The 19,239-nt window shown below is 37.1% G+C and overlaps 1 protein-coding gene across 11 annotated transcripts in view; it reads right to left on the bottom strand.

Annotated features, from left to right (window-relative positions):
• Window positions 1-382: 382 nt before the first annotated feature.
• LOC119085310 (vascular endothelial growth factor receptor 1) overlaps window positions 383-19,239 on the bottom strand; it is a 32,003-nt gene continuing 13,146 nt past the window's right edge. The window contains exons 3-27 of one of the 11 annotated variants that reach the window (XM_037195670.1): window positions 18,177-18,328; window positions 17,912-18,113; window positions 17,697-17,824; window positions 15,664-15,805; window positions 12,387-12,544; window positions 12,126-12,312; window positions 11,738-12,058; window positions 11,508-11,674; window positions 11,336-11,356; window positions 7,371-7,523; window positions 7,164-7,308; window positions 6,940-7,098; window positions 6,595-6,882; window positions 6,424-6,530; window positions 6,218-6,365; window positions 6,038-6,159; window positions 5,795-5,897; window positions 5,542-5,713; window positions 2,318-2,505; window positions 1,967-2,250; window positions 1,820-1,911; window positions 1,643-1,760; window positions 1,477-1,584; window positions 1,255-1,408; window positions 383-1,191 (exon numbers count right to left, since the gene is read on the bottom strand). In XM_037195670.1, coding sequence (XP_037051565.1) covers window positions 815-1,191; window positions 1,255-1,408; window positions 1,477-1,584; window positions 1,643-1,760; window positions 1,820-1,911; window positions 1,967-2,250; window positions 2,318-2,505; window positions 5,542-5,713; window positions 5,795-5,897; window positions 6,038-6,159; window positions 6,218-6,365; window positions 6,424-6,530; window positions 6,595-6,882; window positions 6,940-7,098; window positions 7,164-7,308; window positions 7,371-7,523; window positions 11,336-11,356; window positions 11,508-11,674; window positions 11,738-12,058; window positions 12,126-12,312; window positions 12,387-12,544; window positions 15,664-15,805; window positions 17,697-17,824; window positions 17,912-18,113; window positions 18,177-18,328 — 4,196 coding nt within the window. In that variant the 3' untranslated portion in view covers window positions 383-814. Of the gene's footprint in view, window positions 1,192-1,254; window positions 1,409-1,476; window positions 1,585-1,642; window positions 1,761-1,819; window positions 1,912-1,966; window positions 2,251-2,317; window positions 2,506-5,541; window positions 5,714-5,794; window positions 5,898-6,037; window positions 6,160-6,217; window positions 6,366-6,423; window positions 6,531-6,594; window positions 6,883-6,939; window positions 7,099-7,163; window positions 7,309-7,370; window positions 7,524-11,335; window positions 11,357-11,507; window positions 11,675-11,737; window positions 12,059-12,125; window positions 12,313-12,386; window positions 12,545-15,531; window positions 15,806-16,043; window positions 16,201-17,684; window positions 17,825-17,911; window positions 18,114-18,176; window positions 18,329-19,239 lie in introns of those variants that run through there. The other 10 variants (XM_037195666.1, XM_037195674.1, XM_037195668.1 and 7 more) reach the window with 10 other exon arrangements.

Raw genomic sequence — 19,239 nt, 5'->3', positions numbered from 1 at the left:
TAAACTGCCAAATTAATTAGACTAGACAGTAACACTGAAATGCGCATCACGACTGTACCCCAAACATAGAAAACAAACAGTTCGGCAAATCTTTGAAACTCCACCACAGATGATCGATTGCCATGCGAACCGAACAGGAAATTAGTCGCGGACTCATTTGGGAGCCCCAGAATTTCTACATAAGTTAGAGTGTAAATGATTTTCTCAATCAGAGAAATTTCTAGTTGGCTTGACCAGATAAAATTGCCAGATAAGATTGACCAGATAAGATCATCTTCATTGTTTTCATGCTGAAATAGAAACGATAAGCGTTGAAATCGGGATTGGATATGACATTTAAAGATTTTCCACCGTTGATCAATGAAATTCGACAAAAGTTTGCGTTTGTTAGCTTTATAATTTTCTCATTTTTTTCTGTTTTAATTGTCGAGATCAAAATATACATGAAACTTACATTAAAATCGAGTGGATTAATAATGTTTCAATAAATAGGCGGTAAATGCGAAGGCTATATAAAAATGGTGTGGTGTGTATGAGCATTTTTACAGCGTAACAATTAAAATGAAGAAAAAAAAAATCTTTTTTTTTTAATTCCACGTCTCGTCTACTTAAGTTTGCATAAATTGTTACAATTTTCGTATCATTAAAACTTAATTCAAAATCTAATTTATCTTAACCTGAACTTAAAACATTAAAAGCTAAAGCATTAAGTATATGTGATAATCTGGCCATTCAAACGACACCCATCGGCGAACAAATAAAACTGAAAACGTTTGATTGTCGTCCCAAAACTGATTACACTCGCGACCGAAAATTACGTTCTTGTCTCATTCACTTTTCCGAACGTAACGTAGCCCGGATTACTCACAGCATCTTTATTGTTATACGCACTGTTCATATTGATTATCGTTGACGGCACATTGACATAATTGTCTGTGCTTTTGGCATCGTTTACCGACGGTGCTAAATCGGAAAATTCTCGACCCGCCGATCGGTAGTCAGGAGTCAGATCAGTGTCCGAGTCCGAATGTCGATGGGTGCTGGCTGTGGGCAGCATTGGCATTTCTTCGGGAAGACCTGGCTTTTTGGTACGGTTTTTGGGGCTCGGATGATTCAAATTGTTTCTTATTGTTGGTGATATTGGCGCAGCGTTTCCGGTTTTCGGAGACATTGCTAAGTAGTCAGGTACGGCTGTAAAGATGTCTGATCATTAGCAGTTGTAAAGAAGATAAATTGGGGAGAGCAAACACATACCATCTAAGCTTGAGTTCACTGGGCTATTGACATAGTCAGGTATTGCTGGTGCGATTCCCTCTGGTGGTCCCATAATCGATAAGTAATCGGTATGGCCTTGCTTAAAATTATCAGTATTCATTTGGAGGTATGGCTCATTTAAGTCTATGTAATGCTGCAATTGGAACAAAATTCTCGATTTAGACAAATCACTTAGTGAATTGACATCACAATTGAACTTACTTCGGCCACTCCATTTTCTAAAAGTTTTCCTAGTCTTTTCTCCAAAGCGTTGAATAATGGTCGTGACTCTGGATTTGCATTCCAACAGTGCAACATAATGTCATAGATCTATGAGAAGGAATCGAACATTAAATCGTATGCTGGTGATATCAGAAGTAGCACTTACTTCTTGTGTGGCATTTTCCGGTTTGTCCATTCGGTAACCGTCTTTAAGTTTAAAATATAGGCCCTGGTCGGCATCCATTCCAGGATATGGCACTTTTCCCAAGGAAAACAGCTCCCACCTACACAATTTTTCTCGTTCGATTACTACGAAACGCTGGAATATTTCATGTGCACTTACATTACTATACCGAAAGACCAAACATCTGAAAATGTGCTAAACACTTGATCGCCAATGGATTCGATAGCAAGCCATTTGAATGGAAGTGGAGCCTAGGCAACGACAAAATTAGTTCGAACCGACACAAAAAACACCATTTTCACTTACTTCTCCCTTTTTCTTATAATTATCACTTTTGTACATCGACCTTGCCAGTCCAAAATCGCATATTTTAACGACATTATCGTCACACAACAGAATATTTCTAGCGGCTAAATCGCCGTGCAGAACCTTTCTCGATGCTAAGTACTCCATTCCCCTAGCCACTTGGAATGACCAACACACTAGATCGGTGGTTGTCACCACTCGCATTGGACCTTTATAGTCCATTTTATAGTTGGAACGCCAGGCGGGCTGTACTGAATTGTTGGACAACACCAAGTTGTCTTCGCCTAGCAGATTTAACGGATTCAAATTGTCAAATTTGAAATCGTTTTTTTTTTTGGTGAAGAGATTTACCTGTTGGAGCTGGGACAGACGTTGGTCGTATCAATGCAGCTTCCGTATTTGCACTATCCATTCCGCCAGAAAAGTAATCGGATTGTCGAATGTAGCCACCCCTTGAATTTAGGTGACTCGGTACCGCCTTACCACTACTATTCAGATGATTGTTTGAGAACGATAATTTAACATATTTTAGTCCCTGACTAAATGTGTGGTTGTGTTTTATTGTACCAATGCATGGATAAAGTTGCGTAGCAGGATTTTTTTTTATTGCGACAACAAAGAAGGAAACCAAACCGAAAAACACCAATGTTAATAAAAACAAACCCCTTGTACCAAACTACTCAAGTAATTTTTGCAAATTTACATGCGGCGTTAATGAATACATAATCATTTTGGCTCGTCCCGTTCGGTATACGACAGATACATCAAAAAATTTCGAATTAATTAGTTTGTTATTTGTGAAACCAGTGCCAGACTGGTTACCAACAGGCCCGGCGGGCGATGTAAAAATTTCGAAAGACCCGAAAAAAATTGAAACTTTCATACATACATTGAATAAGCACACGGGGCGATGTCCAATATTATTATTTGGGGCCTGAGTGAAACGTATTGAAACAAAGTTTCGGTGCTGTAGCTTTACAGGCTCCCTAGATTCGATTCAGTGACTGTTCGATCATGAATCGATCTCTCAACTGAAAACTGAGCAACTGAATCGTCAACGGAAGCCTTTACATTATAAAAACTGAAAATCATTTCTAGTGATACGAATGGAAGTAGAGGTGCGTTATGTAACACTTTCCATTAAAGCATTTTATCACCAAAACCTTTTCAACCGAAGCTTTTATCAACGGTTGATTCACGATTTTCATTCACAAAAATATTTTTGAAATATTTTGTCGTTGTCGAGCTATATATATTACGGTACGAGCCAAATAAAAGCACCTAGTATAATAGGAGAATATTGCTTATGTCAAAGGGTAACCAATTATGACAGTGTACCATGCAAATTATCATCTTTACACTGTTTTTAAGGTCGTGCCGCTAGTGCAAATATTACTCTATTTGACATAATCAATATTCTATGCTAGGTGCTTTGGTCAAATGTATTACAATGTTAGTCGTTTAGTAGTAGTTATATACAAAGGAAGTGGTTATTTTGTTATAAGATGACTTATCTAAGTAAATGTTAGTTATTATACAAGAACAAACCGTCTAAAAATAGGGTGCCATATGTGTTAACGAAAAGTTAGTTGTTAATTTGAATACAAAAGCTTCAAATGCTGTGGAATGAATCAGTTAATTCATGATTTTACCCTAGACCCAATGATTTATTGTTGCCAATCAACAAACAATCGTTTGGTTGTAAATTGTCGAGAAATTATAATTTTTTTGTTGTTATTGCAGCAATATCGCGACATTTTTCTTGGAAGAAAAAAGTGGGTTCTTACTGCTTATCGGAACTTGATTCGTGAAGAAAAAATTGTGAGCTTTAAGCTTGTTTCTACTAGTCTTATGGTTCGGACCAGTGCCCCACAATACTTTGAGTCTCTCATGAAACCACGGCTTGAAACCTCATCCAAATTAATTTATTACTCGACACGAAAAATTTTTTTTACGATTTTTCTTATCTAGCGCTAGAAGGGCTTAAAGACTTAAACGATAGTAGTCAAAGTTTTAGAGTCAAATGAAGAATTTAATTTTCATTTGGCTTCGAAATTCGAAATTCAGGACAACTTTTTCGAATTTTCATCTTGTCAATCCCGCGCAGCCAGCCAACAATTTTTTAGCCCCGTACGAAGTACGAAGGGGCTTATAGGATTACGATACCGTGTGTAATTGATGGAATTCGAAGCAGACGGTAAGAGCAAAGTGTTTGCCTATGTTCATAGATGACGAATCCGCAACAAAAATTTTGTCAAAACCCCTTTCGAGCTGGGGCCCCATAAGTGATTTAATGTTTTTCGATGATATTTCCGGACATTTAAAGGCTACATAAGTGATACGTCAAATGAAAGGCATTTACAATACCGATCGACAAAAAAAAAGTTTATGGAAATTGGATGACCGACTCGTGAGTTAGACCCCTTGGTGTGAATTATGTACAGGGCGGCAAGCTGTTTTTGCTTGTAGGTTGGCCAAATTTGAACGGATTTAGATGAATTTTGAATTTTTTTAGATAGGTATTGACCGTACCAATCAGGGAAAAAAAAGTTTATGCAATTCGGTTTACCGGAGCATGAGCTAGGTCTCTTGGAGTGAGCTTATATGTGGCTACTCGGCCCTAAATATCTCGAGTAAACTTTGACCGAATTTCATGAATTTGTTTTTGTTTGAAAGGTACTATCGAATGTAGAGCAGCCGTACTACTTTCCACCTCCTAACAAAATGGCCGTCAGCCGCCATTTTGGATTTTTGTAAAAATAATATAAATCGGTGAAAATGTAAATTACAAAGTCACTGATCAGTGGGAAGTGTAGTTTGTGTTGCATTTGAAAGGAACGTCGTACGGCGCTTCGTAATTGCGCTATGCGCAATTTTTAAGACGTCCACATTTCATAAGAATTTTACTTTACCGACGTTTACGGGCGCAATAGGCTTACAGTAAGAGTAGGGCGACGGACGAACTAGTTTTTTCTCAACTCCGTTCTTCATTTGACTTTAATTTGGATCTTCTACTTGTGTGGTTGCCGAGATATAAACACACGATTTTATCGTTCAAGCCCTTCTAGGCTAGAAGTACTAGCGGTAGACAGCCAAAGTCGTAGGACAATTTGGTATAGGTTTCAAGTCGTGGTCTAATAAGGGACTCAAAGTGCCATGGGACACTGGTCAAATCGGGATCTGAAAGAGATTTAACTCCCAACGAAAGATTTCAAGTCCAAGAAAGAGGTCAAACATTTGTTCAGATTTTATGCGGATTTTAAGCTTCTGATCATAAGACCAGAAAAGGAACTCTTCAATTCGAAGTCTAAGTCGAAATCCATCTGTTTTCCCAAGACTTGTTCTCAGTCCTTCATACCATCGTTTTTACAAATGACCTTTGTTATGATACGTTTTTATGAAGTAATTAGCACTATTATCATCCACAACCCATGACATGTTATTTACAATTCTGAGAACCAATGCAAGTTAAGTTATCATGTTAGTTGTAGTGAGAAGGAAGTTATGTCCGGTAAATGTTTTCTCTCTCTCTCCCGTTTTCTTGTTCCTGTTTCTCAATTAGTTTTAATGTTTACCTGTTGTACTCATATCCGCTATCGTTGGAATATCTCTGTTCTTTGGTCAATATCGTCGGATCAATGGTATCACTTTCCGGATTGATTTGATCAATATAATATTCCCGGTGTTTGATCAGAAAATTTTGCACATTACCGAATCGGCAATATTCAACAATGACCATCACTTCACCTACACGAACACATGTATAGAATTGTATCGGTCAAAAGGTCATTCAATCAGTCAGTCTTTCCGAAGAACTGAACAACTTACGTTTGGCAATGTTCTTTGTCACCGCTCCGAGCAAATTTACCACATTCAAGTGCTGGCCCAAGTGCACCATTATTTTAAGTTCAGTCACCAGCGCCCTCATTACCTAAAATTTTGGGAGAAAAAATCGGTTTTGAATTTGTCAACTGACAACGGTAGACATTGGAAATGTGTATCTCGACTCAATATATCTGTTAACATGTCTAGAACAACTGGCCTAAAATACACAAAAAACTATTGACTCACCTCATTGTCTGCTGTTTGTTTGACCATTTTCACGGCAACTGTTGTTTCCTCTTCGTACGGTAATATTCCGTTAGCCAAGCCTTTTACAACAACTCCAAATGCACCGGCACCCAATTGTTTGCCTATAAAATTGAGAAAATTGTGAAACTGCAAACCATTTCCTTCAAATTCACTACGCACCCAACTTAAGCTTTTCCCTCGGGAATTCGTACTTTTTGTCATATGGCAACAACTCAGCCTGTTCGTCTAATGCCAATTCTGGATTTATCCTATCCGGATTTCCTTCGTCAAAGTTTGCTAGTCCAGCCGCTTTTAGTTCACGGCGAAGCTAATTCAGGCGTGGAAAATTAATCGAAAATTTTGAAATGTGATTTGGCAATGCTTACCCTTCGTTCCCGGCGGAAACGTATCAGTAAAATGATTGTGCAAATAACTAGGACCAATATCAACACAGAGATTCCAATAATCCAACCGGAACTGATGTATGGCAGATCTACGAGGTGGTGGAAACAATTTTTCGCTTAAATTTTGTAATCGAACTCGACGCATTGCCTTACTGTTAATTTTCAAATGGACCAATTTCTCCACCGAACCCAACCGATTCTCTCCAATGCACTTGAATTCGCCATCGTCTTCGATTTTCAAATATTTTATATCCAAAGTCTGATTGTCGGCCGATAGACTGATTCGCGCATCGTTCTCGATCAACACTCCATCCTTGTACCAATTCACTTCCGGAACAGGCAGACCGATAATATTGCAAACCATTCGGTGTGGTTCACCCAACGATAATTCAACCTCGTTTTCGACAAGGTTTGTGTGCGTGATCTCCGGCTTTATCGGCTCTGAAAATCGAACGTTAATTGCAATCAAATTATTTCGCAAATTAGTTATTCTCGTACCATGAACTTCAACGATCTGCATCGTCGTTTGTGAAAATGAATCTTCTTTGATGGTACTGGCGCGACATTCATATGTTCCACTGTCACTGATCTTGATGCCATTCCAGGTGATCGTTTTCCGGTAGGAATACTCGGCGTCATAATGTTCAACAATTCGATCTAAGGAAATATGAGAAGATGGAGATGAATTATCGAAAATCCGGACGTTGGCAAATCACTCTTACTGTCGCCCGATTCGATGAGAATGTTGTCCCGATACCAATTTATGTCGGATGTGTAATTGTAAGCAGAAGCTCCACATGTCATTGATACATTATCACCTGCAGCTATTTTTCTAACATCATCTATTCCCGAAATGCCAAATGGAGTCTGTAAACATGGTCAGAAATTCCATTTAGAAAATTTGGAATTAGTTTCGGATCGGGACTTACTTCAATATCGGTTATTTCTAAGAACGCTGTCGATGAATCACTTCCCTCTGTATTCTCCGCTATGCATTCGACTTTACCTGGCCCCGACGGATATAGATTAAGTTCGGATCTTTGAGCCAGGACTGTCTCGGATGTTGTGTTGATGTACTCTCCCTGTTTTAAATTAAGTTTTTAGACGCTCAGCTTACTGAAAATATGTACAGGGTGATGAAGCGAGGCCCCGTCGCACACGTAACATACATTGTTTTTAAAAAGCCGAAGCGATAAGACTTTATTTTAAGATAATAAATCAGAGTTAGGCAAGGTAGGAGAGTCATGTACAAATTGTTACTATTCGCTTTGCTCGAAATTCCATATACTGCCACCGATACAGTCGACGCCACTGAAATTTAGGCATGAGTTTGATTCAGCTGTTTTTCAGCTGGTTCACTCAGCGTGGTAGTGGAAAAACTTTATAAAATTAAGATGAAGTTTTGTTTGTTTGAGTGGACCAGCTGAAAAACACCTGAAACAAATTCATGTCTGAATTTCAGTGAAGTCAACTGTAGCTTTCATGAATCATGAATCTTCCCGATGTAATCACCAAAATTATTGTTTTCAAATCAATGGCATGCAGATAAAGCTCCGAAGTGACTATTGGCAGGCGCCTGCCAATAGTCACTTTGATTAAAATACATAGGAGGGACTTTGGTTTGTTCCTACCGAATTCATCCTTCTACAACTTGTGTGAGGAAGGAGTTTGGTTTGTTCCTACTAAATTCGTCCCTCTACAATTTGTGTGAGGAAGGAGTTCGGTTTGTTCCTACTGAATCCATCCTTCTACAAACAGTGTAAATAAAGAGTTTGGTTTTTTTCATTCTCCTACAAACTGTGTAAGGAACGAGTTTGATTTGTTCCAACTGAATCCATCCTTCTACAATTTGTGTGAGGAAGGAGTTTGGTTTGTTCCTACTAAATTCGTCCCTCTACAATTTGTGTGAGGAAGGAGTTCGGTTTGTTCCTACTGAATCCATCCTTCTACACACAGTGTCAATAAAGAGTTTGGTTTTTCATTCTCCTACAAACTGTGTAAGGAAAGAGTTTGATTTGTTTCAACTGAATTCATCCTTCTACTAACTGTAAAAGGTAAGAGTTTGGTTTGTTCCAAATTTACTCATCCGTTTACAAACTGTGTACAGAATGAGTTTGGTACTGAATTCATACTTTTTCAACTTGAATAAGGAAGGTTTCTGTATTCTGAGTGATCAACTGAATTCATCCTTCTACAAATTGAATGATGAAGGTGTTCGCTTTTTAGCCCCGTACGAAGTACGAAGGGGCTTATAGGATTACGATGCCGTGTGTAATTGATGGAATTCGAAGCAGACGGTAAGGGCAAAGTGTTTGCCTATGTTCATAGATGACGAATCCGCAATATAAATTTGGGCCGTCTGTCCGTCTGTCCGTCTGTCCGTCACGTCGATATCTTGAGTAAATCAAATCCGATTTCAAATTTTTTTTTTTCCCTGAAAGATAGTCAAAATAGTGAGGCTAAGTTCGAAGATGGGCATATTCGGGTCGGCCCTTCGTGAGTTAGGGCCACCTAAGTGATTTAAGGTCTTTTGGTGATATTTATGGCAAAATAGACGATGGAAATGTAAATGACACGGCAAATGATAGGTATTGTCAATACCAATCCAGGAAAAAAAAGTTTTTTAAAATCGGGTGAGTGGACCGTGAGTTAGGGCCTTAGAAGTGAAAAGCTACTAGGGCCCTATGTGTATTTTACATATAACTCGAGTAAATTTCATTCGTTTTTCGTAATTTTTGTTTCATTTGGAAGGTAATCGAACACCGAATAGAATGTTGTTGAAAAAAAATTAAATTTGGGTCCTTGGACTAAGGCCGCTACTAGGGCCCTATGCGTATTTTACATATAACTCGAGCAAATTTCATCCGTTTTTCTTAATTTTTGATTCATTTGGAAGGTAATCGAACACCGAATAGAATGTTGTTGAAAAAAAATTAAATTTGGGTCCTCGGACTAAGGCCGCTACTAGGGCCCTATGTGTATTTTACATACAACTCGAGTAAATTTCATTCGTTTTTCGTAATTTTTGTGTCATTTGGAAGGTAATCGAACGCCGAATAGAAAGTTGTTGAAAAAAAAATTAAATTTGGGTCCTTGGACTAAGGCCACTACTAGGGCCCTATGTGTATTTTACATAGAACTCGAGTAAATTTCATTCGTTTTTCGTAATTTTTGTGTCATTTGGAAGGTAATCGAACGCCGAATAGAAAGTTGTTGAAAAAAAATTAAATTTGGGTCCTTGGACTAAGGCCACTATTAGGGCCCTATGTATATTTTACATACAACTCGAGTAAATTTCATCCGTTTTTCGTAATTTTTGTTTCATTTGAAAGATAATCGAACACCGAATAGAATGTTGTTGAAAAAAAAAAAAAAATTTGGGTCCTTGGACTAAGGCCGTTACTAGGGCCCTATGTGTATTTTACATATAACTCGAGCAAATTTCATCCGTTTTTCGTAATTTTTGTTTCATTTGGAAGGTAATCAAAGGCCGAATAGAATGTTGTTGAAAAAAAATTAAATTTGGGTCCTCGGACTAAGGCCGCTACTAGGGCCCTATGTGTATTTTACATATAACTCGAGCAAATTTCATACGTTTTTCGTATTTTTTGTTTCATTTGGAAGGTAACCAAAGGCCGAATAGAATGTAGTTGAAAGAAAAATAAATTTGGATCCTCGGACTGAGGCCGATACTAGGCCTATGTGTATTTATACTCAATAAATTAAAATTTTAGGGCTATTTGAAAGTTTTGTTTTATTTGAAAGGAACGTCGTACGGGGCTTCGTAATTGCGCTATGCGCAATTTCTAAGATGTACACATTACATAATAATTTTACTTTAACTACTTTAACCGGCGCATAGGCTTACGGTCAAAGTAGGGTGACAGACGCACTAGGGTCACGTACGCAATAGATATACGGGTTTGTACGGGGCTCAGTCGCAGCAAACGCTCCGACTGTTCTGATGGCTCGTTTTTTACTGAATTTATCCTTTGACGAAATACGCCTCATTTCGTCATTTTGTTGGACCTTGACAAAAGGTCACTTCCTCAGAATGTGCGAATAGCGAAGAAGAGGCTATTCGTATGTACATTGTGCGAATAGTCACTTCATAATATGATGAGATGACGAATAACGCGAAGCGATACATAGACAAAAAGTACTAGCAGAAAAATTCAAGGTTCCAATGGGTCATCTCTAAACTGATCACAGCATATGCTGTGTCGTCTTCATTAATCTAGTACAAATAGTATATGGCGCGGCGCCAACTAATCTAATATTCGACATGCTACATCTCTGCGCCTGCGAATAGTGTATTTTAATATTCTGGACTATTCGCAGGCCCCTGCCAATAGTCATTATAATAATATCTCGCTATTGGCAGGCGCCTGCCAATAGTCACTTTAATAATATTTTGACTATTGGCAGGCGCCTGCCAATATTCATTTTAATTATATTTTGACTATTGGCAGGCGCCTGAGAATAGTCCAGAATATTAAAATACACTACTCGCAGGCGCAGAGATGTAGCATGTCGAGAATATTAGATTAGTTGGTTAGATTAGTCATTTTAATAATATTTTGACTATTGGCAGGCGCCTGCCAATAGTCATTATAATAATATCTGGCTATTGGCAGGCGCCTGCCAATAGGACCTACCATAAAGCTCTACCGTTGTAGTCCTTACACCGTGTGTGCGCTATCAATGTTTGTTATACATTCTCTGTAGTTATTACAAATTCATTTTACAATGAAATTACATTTCGAAAACTTTGCAATTCAAAACAACATCACCATAAACCGTGACTGGGCCCACACACTATGCATACACTCATAACCAAAGCCAACCCCATTCCCCACAGTTTCCATCTCTCTTTCCAATTACATTTCCTTACCTGAATCGAAAAGGGAAATTGCTGCGATGCAACCCATTGAACCATTAAGAGATATTATATTTTGCGGTGTTAGAATTGAAAGGAGTTGCCGGAATTGGCAAAGTGTGAAATTAGTAGAAAGTTAGTTTGTTGTCAGTGGATCTCATTAAAAAGTTTTCAATTGTTCTCTTACCACAACGGCACGTTGTCTCAATTCACAATTGGGCCACTCTGGCGTAATACTGCATGGAGTGAATGTCCACGATATTGTTGATGCAGGATAACCGGCACAATCGCAAACAAATTTGGCCATTTCACCCTTCTGTACAAACAAACTGCCGACCTTGACCGATGGACGTTCTGTAAGTGATGTAAAAGTTTTCAAAATTCAATTTAAAAAAAAAAACTTTTTCCTTGACCAACCCTTAACAACCAGTTCGAATTTTTTCTCCGTTGACAGTATTCCGTTGTATGCTTCCAACGTATAAAATCCCGAATCTTTCAATTCCAAGAATCTTATCTTGAGAATGGTATAGTCGTGGGTAGTGTTCGTCTCGTATTTGCCGGTCTTGTCACTGCTGCCCAACTTTGTAATCTCTCTGCCAAAATTGTCATACCAGACCAGAGTCGGTTTCGGATGACCTTTGAATTTAACCTTCCAAACTGCTTGCGGTCTTGATGAACTAATTTCGATTTTGTATGTTCCGCTTGGCTCATAGATTTCAATCGATCCTTGATCTTTCTCTGCAAAAATAAAAAAATCGAATTTTACAATTCGTTCGCATGCCTCACAGATTTCCTCATCACTCACTCAGTATGGTGATCAAAATTTGGTCGCTATTCCGGTTCATTGAATGGTCAATCACTTCACACTTGTAGTAGCCCTTATCCTTGTCGATGTCGGCATCTAAGATCGTAATGGTGCTAAATCCAATTTGTAGCTCAGAGCTCGTTGGGTGATCCATTTTTGTGGTTGCAGACTTGATCACTCGGTTTTCCTAGTAATACAGAAACATTTGTACACTCACTTTCCTGCCCAACTAGTGCGACCACAAAACATCAATTTCCTTACATTTAATGAAACATTGTCATTCGGCAGTTTCCAATTCATCGTAAATAGAACACCCTTGCGAATGTCTACCGAACAATTTAAAGTCAATTGTTCACCTTGCGTTCCATACGATCCGGTAGCTGATTGTACCTTAGGTTTGTTTACATGATCGTTGTTGGCTACGTTTCAGATAAAAATGGCCATTTAGATAAAGGTTTCTCATAACAACGAGTTAATTAACTGAACAGTAATGTGCAAGTTTCTAATTAAAATAAAATTCATGTTGTGCATGCACGTAAAAACGAGTTAGTACAAATCGAATTTCATGCAGAATACGATAAGTGTGAATAAAATCATGAATATTAAAATGCGAGTAAAATATTGCTAACAATACGCAAAGTTTTATTATTTTCGAACCGTTCAATGCATTCAGTCTTCATTGGAATAGAAACGATTTGGATTTGAGCGAGGGGGAAACTACGTGAGGTAATCTTGTCCCACCTAATTGCATTGGCTTATTTTGGGGGCTCGGCTATTGATGGCTATTGGCGTATATTGGTCTTCATTGGCAACCATAGCAAATAAGAACTGTACCAGGATTTACCCTCGTAGTTACCTCCTCACAACAGTCACTAATAGACGCCAATAGCTGCTAATAATCGCCAATGGCACCAATGGATGGCAATAGTCACCATTAGTTACATCAATAGTTGCCAATGGTCAAAATTGGCGGGTATTGGTGCTATTGGCATGTAATGAAGTCTATTCATACCAATAGCAGATAGCACCTGCCCTATTTGCCCCTAGAATTTGAGACTAATTTTTCAATGATAAATTCTAATTGACGAACTTTTGAATGTGTCAGGACAAAACAATTTGTACCGAGAATAGTGACGATGAAGTTTTAAAAAATTGTGGTTTTCCTGGTTCGCATATTTAATTTTGTTTATACCACACCTCTAAACCTCATACATTCATTTCAAATTAAATTTTCAGCCGTAATATACGACACACAATTCAATGGTACACAAAATGAACGTTATACGGAACGTGAGCTCTGTGGAAAATAAAATTTTAATTTTGAATTAGAGACAACACGGCTAGCATTCCCGTAATGGGCAAATATTGCTAAACTAAATAGATTTAATACGAACAACACACTCGCTGCAAGTGGTAGTGGGCGAGTAAAAAATGCGATGTCTTTTTCAGGGTGGCGAGGGCGGTTTTCATATCACACCACAGAGTTTAAACTAAAATGTTTGGAGGATAATGATGATGACTAGTGGTTATTCCTTGAATAAAAGAGGATTTGAACATCGTTTTGTAAGAATTCGTTTAATTTAGCAGCTATTGTGAGAGTGGCATAATGTTTACCGACCGCTGTAGGTCTTTTTAAGTTCTTTTTTTTGGTCTCTCCACTTTTTAGCTATTTTTTTTCTTTTGATGAAACTTGATTGAATCGGAAAGAAGAAGGAATGCCTTGATTGGATCATTGTAAATATTTTGATAAAGGTATTGTATGTCCATCCGATGCCATTGATAATGCAAAATTTGTTTAAGGGAAAAATGTGTCGGAATGTCTACAGCTGACATCTGGAAAACAATTTCCATCGATGTCATCGGAATGAACATTTATTTTTTAAATATACACGTGGCATCCACTTGTTTAAATAAATTTTTTCGGAAGAGGACACCGTCGCAGATAATGTTTTGCTGGGACTTTAGCCAAAATTAATGTATCAATGGCGTGAGGTGAAATATAGAATTTTAGGAAAGGGATCATTCATAAATTATTTAACGCTTTCTCGGTGCTGCCATTACAATTCGATCTTCAACAACTCCACAAATACGAACTCAACGAAATTGAATTATGTTCTACATTCTCCCTCCCTAGAACTTTATCTCTACATCGTAGAGTGCGTATTTATCGAGTTATGAAAGATACTGCGAAAATTGGATACACCTATTGTAATCCTGACGAAGTCCTCTTCCAAGTAGGATCATTAAAACGATTTACAGATCATCTTCATCAGATCAAATCTCATACAAATGAATGATTGAACGAAACATTTAACGAAATTTAAGTGAGGTTACGTCTGAAAGTACCGTATCTTGAAGATGATCTATTGTAATCGAATGTCACATGTCTATTAGGTAAATGGTTAGTGGAAGCGTGTTAATTAATTTCATTTTTTGTTAATAATGTGGGCTCGTTCGTGCAACCAAATCATTTAAAACAGAAAAACATATAAAAAAGCTAAAATGCAAGAAGAAAAACCAGAGACTAGTTATTTCTAGGGAAAACATTTTCCCCTATTTTCTTGAATTTTCCCACATTTTCCTTGGTTTTTTTTTTTGTATTTTCCTCACAGTATGTTCATCTTTATAAAAGCCCAATTTTAGATTTATCAGAGTTTTAAAAGTCATTGATGATCCTAGTCTATGAATCTATGATATTTTGGCGCAAAATTTGAATTTGAATATCATATACTGGAAACACTGGGACTGGGAACATCGTTGACTTTAAAAACTCTTGAAAACCATCAAATGTGTTTCTTAGGATCTGACACCTGAAATTTACCCAAAAATATTTTTGGGAAAATTTGGAAAAATTCTGGAAAATGTGTGACAATTTATGAAAATATTGGAAAATATTTATCCAAAAAATAGTCACCGACAAAAACACAAACATTATGAACGAACATTATTCACTAAATACGCGGTACACACAAATCGAAGAAGTTAGTTATCCCGTGTGTGTGAGAAATGAATTGATAGCTTTTGTGGATTTTGTTACTGCTGGCACATTTCATTAGCGAGATACACTTCGAGAAAACGCACAGCACAACTCATAAGATCAATATTTAAATGTCATGACATTACACAGAATATCGTTGTAAGCATCAAGAAGTAGACCTGCAATTAGGTTTTCGTCGCGGTGACAATTTGCATGGAAAAAATATTCGTTCAACAAAAATCAAACTTAAAATTGCGTGGCATTAATAATCAAATTCTAAATCAAACAAATAATTCATTAATGGCAAAGTAAAAAAATGGCACACGGCACGAAACAAAATAATTTTTTTAAATTTTTTTGTAAGATAAATAAGGCGACACACTCATTACAACACAAAACAAATTTTAAACAAAAACAAAGAATATAAACCATATGATTTACTCCGTAAGTCCCTTTTCGATGGTCGCAACTTTGACAACGTTACATTTATGTTAGATGCAGTGATATTAGAGCTGACACCATTTGATAGTTTATCTGTTATAGAGCATTTATTTAACTCACAAGTGACATAGACATCGAAATGAATTTCGTTTCCACTTGAATCATTCACTGCCGAACATGTGAAGGTTCCACCGTCCGTAATATGATGTAATTGGAGTGTATAACCAATAGCTGGATCATATGTATGTTGAAAATGATGTGACTGCACGGCAAAATTTTTTAATTTTAATTTTTTTTTATTTTCAATGTACATTACCAATTCGGTTCAATTCTAATTTATGATTAAATAGGATTTGTTTGATTAAGTTACAGGCTAATAGGGGAATAAATTAAATTATTAGTTTGAAGTTAACAAACTCTGGGTTAGCGGCTATAATGTCAACATGCACGTAAATTTAAAAAAATAAAATAAAAATAAAAAGTTACGTCACAACACATACTATGGATAGTGATAAAGAAAGAGTATTTGAGATAGTGCTGTTTCGAAAAGAGATCGATCAGCGTCAGTTCACATTCATACATGGCACTGTCTGATTCGGTGGGATTCCGCAGTGTATATCCTAAATAAGGAGAGTATGTGGCTTTCTCTTCGGAAACCTGTTAAAAATGTGAAAAATTTGTAGAAATCAACATTTACGATTTTGTTGCGGCTTCCGTCTCATTTGTTTGGTATTTTTCAAATTTCTTATCAGTCCTGTTTACCCACAATATTGGCACAATTGCCACAGGGCCTTTTTTAAAATTTTAGACGAGATTTAACAGTCTTGAAAAATCTGAGAAACTTTCATACAGTTAACGTCACCCAAATTTGTATTTAACTCTACTTCGGCTGTTTTACCATCTGGTCCAATCATGCTTATATATTACGTCTTTATACGGGTTTTATAGTCACAAGCGAGTGGTAGTGGTAAAACCATGTAAGCAATGTGATTGTGTGGACCAGCTGGTAAGGCTGGCTAAAACAAATTGTAGACACAAATTCAGTTGACGCTAACTATGATTACCGAAATTTCTCAAAAGACAGAAACAAGAAATTCAGAAGTTATTGACCAACAGAACTAACGACTTGCTTTTGTATCTCTGTCATCCATCATCAGAAGCTCGTGCTAGTAATACTACACCGTTAAAGCATGAATGAAGTCAACCAATATTCTAGTATTAACCTAAGAAGGATCTACTTGCACTGGCAGCACCAATAATGCAGTCTTTCGAAACTTGGTATGCCTTTAATAGTTCTGATGCATTAGCCAATTACCGAACGACTTAATTAAAAAGATAAATCAACTTTTCGCTTGAAAAATACTAATTCTCATCACCACCAACTATGACAATGCGAAAGCCTCTGTTTTCTCATAAGGTGATCCCAAACCCAACGGTAATAGTTGACTCATGAAGTTAAAGCACTGAGGGAAAAAAGTTAGAAATCTCATTTCGAGCGGGTTGTTTGGTGGCCAGAGCGTAGTGAGAGCCACAAGTCACCTGAGAAAATTAAATTTCCTATTTGTTTTAACCCAAAATCAACACATCTTTTTTCATGCCTTGCGCATAAATTCACTTTGTACGGGCCACAACTCGCGAAAACGCCTAAGATAGACCGTCTACAACAGATACGTAAATAAATATTTAACAATAAAGCCTCCCAAAGTTTCAGATGAGGTGGGAAAATGACTATTTGCTCGACTGTGTTGTGACTACCCTTTCAATTTCCAACTTTTCTCCACTTGGTAAACAAATAACTATTTATCCCATCACGCGCCACTTTAACAAATGTTCTGCCGTGTGACTAAACACTGAATCTCATGCCTGTTGAGTGGTTAGATAAATGTGACTTCTTAGAATGAAAAGATAGTTGAAGAAAGAGAAAAAAACGGCCAAGCCCTTATCAAATTCATAGAAGAATAGTCCGTCTAATCGCTAAATAGGAAACATTCAATATGTAAAAAAAGTAGTAGCATTCAGCAGTTACCTTTAACCGGAAGTCGTGAAATTATCATCAATGAAGCAATAAAATTATTCGTCAGAACCAAAAGATAATTTCTTGCAAAATAACAACAACAACGAAATACTCAACATTTACGTACATAGCTATTTACCTCATCACCTTCTTTAATCAATTTCACTGCCACATTTTTCGATGTCGGTTTGCATGGTATAACGATATCGACGTTCTGAACACCAGTTATCATCGGAAAGTCATTATGAACCAATAAATTTTCCACGTCTGTGAAATGAAATTGAAAAATCGAAATTAATAATTTTCTTTCAGCACAGATTAATGGAATTAATGTATTTCCAGAGAGTGTCTTACCATTAACATACACATAAATTCCGGATATTTTAAATTCGGTTTTCAGATTTTCCAAATTTTCGTCAGCAAAGGAATCGTTGTTAACGCAGTAAAAATCGCCCACATAATAATGCGTAACGTCAATCAAATAGATCGTACTCTCGTACCGTCGTTCATTCTCTGGTACCTCCTTATAGCTTACATGGTAGATGCCATTAAAGTCCTACCACCAAATGATTTTACAATAAAAATTCTGAAAAATTTCTCTTCAAAAACAAATTCTTACAGGAAACGGTTTCCACGTTATTGGATATTTGGAAGCACAGTTCATAGTGGCATTTGAGCCCAGTTCCAAGGTGACATCTTTTTCATTTGGTGTAATTAGGGGCGCCCCAAAAAATACGGCAACATTGCCATAATCGAGGTCGTCCTGTGATGCTGCAAGTGGAAGAAAAATGTAAGAAATTAGAATGTGAGAGGAATTTTCTTTTTTGTATCGGTTCTGGTAGAAACAAAGCATAGGCGGATAGGAAACCTAAGTTAGCCTTTAAAGTCGCCCAATCTTTTATTCCAGTACTGCATTTCGGTTTACAAAAAAATAGAGCGCTGACAGCATAGTATCTAGCAGGTCACGGCAAGGTTAGCTCAGGGAGGGCTGATTATTTAAAAAAAAAACAATTTTAATATGGCGAAATCAACAAATTTTTTGAAATTATCAGCGTGGGCTGAGCCCTTCCTCTAGATACGAGCCTGGTCGGATATGTCGTCTATTATCAACAGCGACAACAATCACTGAGCAATGAGCCCAGATAATGTCGTAAAATACTGTAAGATTTTCATTAATCTGATAAAAATACTTGGTTTGAAGTAGTAGATTCGACGATTGTTCTGGTGGCTTATGTACCTTCAGTCAATGTAAATGTTCAATTTATTTTCGGTGGTTAAATAAAGATCTGAAGGTAAGATTGTTTCATGCGATCTCTCAGTCACGTCCGGTATAAAAGCAAAGTTTATAATTCTACTCGTTTGCTCTGTAAATATTTCTTCGGAATTCCATTAATATTGCAAATACGAAAATTGTTTAAAGATATAAAAGTACATAACGTTGCAATTTTCTTTAAAGTTTTATACTCTTATCGAAAAAATATATCCTATTCCTCCAAGGTGAAAGATGACGGCAAGATCTATTAAAAATTCATATTTGAATGCAAGAGAAAGCATCCTTTGATTATGTGAGAAAAGGAAGTGGATGCAAATTCTAGACAGGTAAAAAAAGACGAGAATACGAAAACAGCATCCCCCGTTGGCACAACTTGAATGAAACTACCAATTCTACAAAGCAAACAAAC

Source organism: Bradysia coprophila, unplaced genomic scaffold (assembly GCF_014529535.1).
Source record: "Bradysia coprophila strain Holo2 unplaced genomic scaffold, BU_Bcop_v1 contig_94, whole genome shotgun sequence".
In the NCBI taxonomy this organism is placed as follows: domain Eukaryota; kingdom Metazoa; phylum Arthropoda; class Insecta; order Diptera; family Sciaridae; genus Bradysia; species Bradysia coprophila.
Note: the sequence above shows the minus strand (reverse complement) of the source record. Positions and strands in the feature narration are given on the sequence as shown.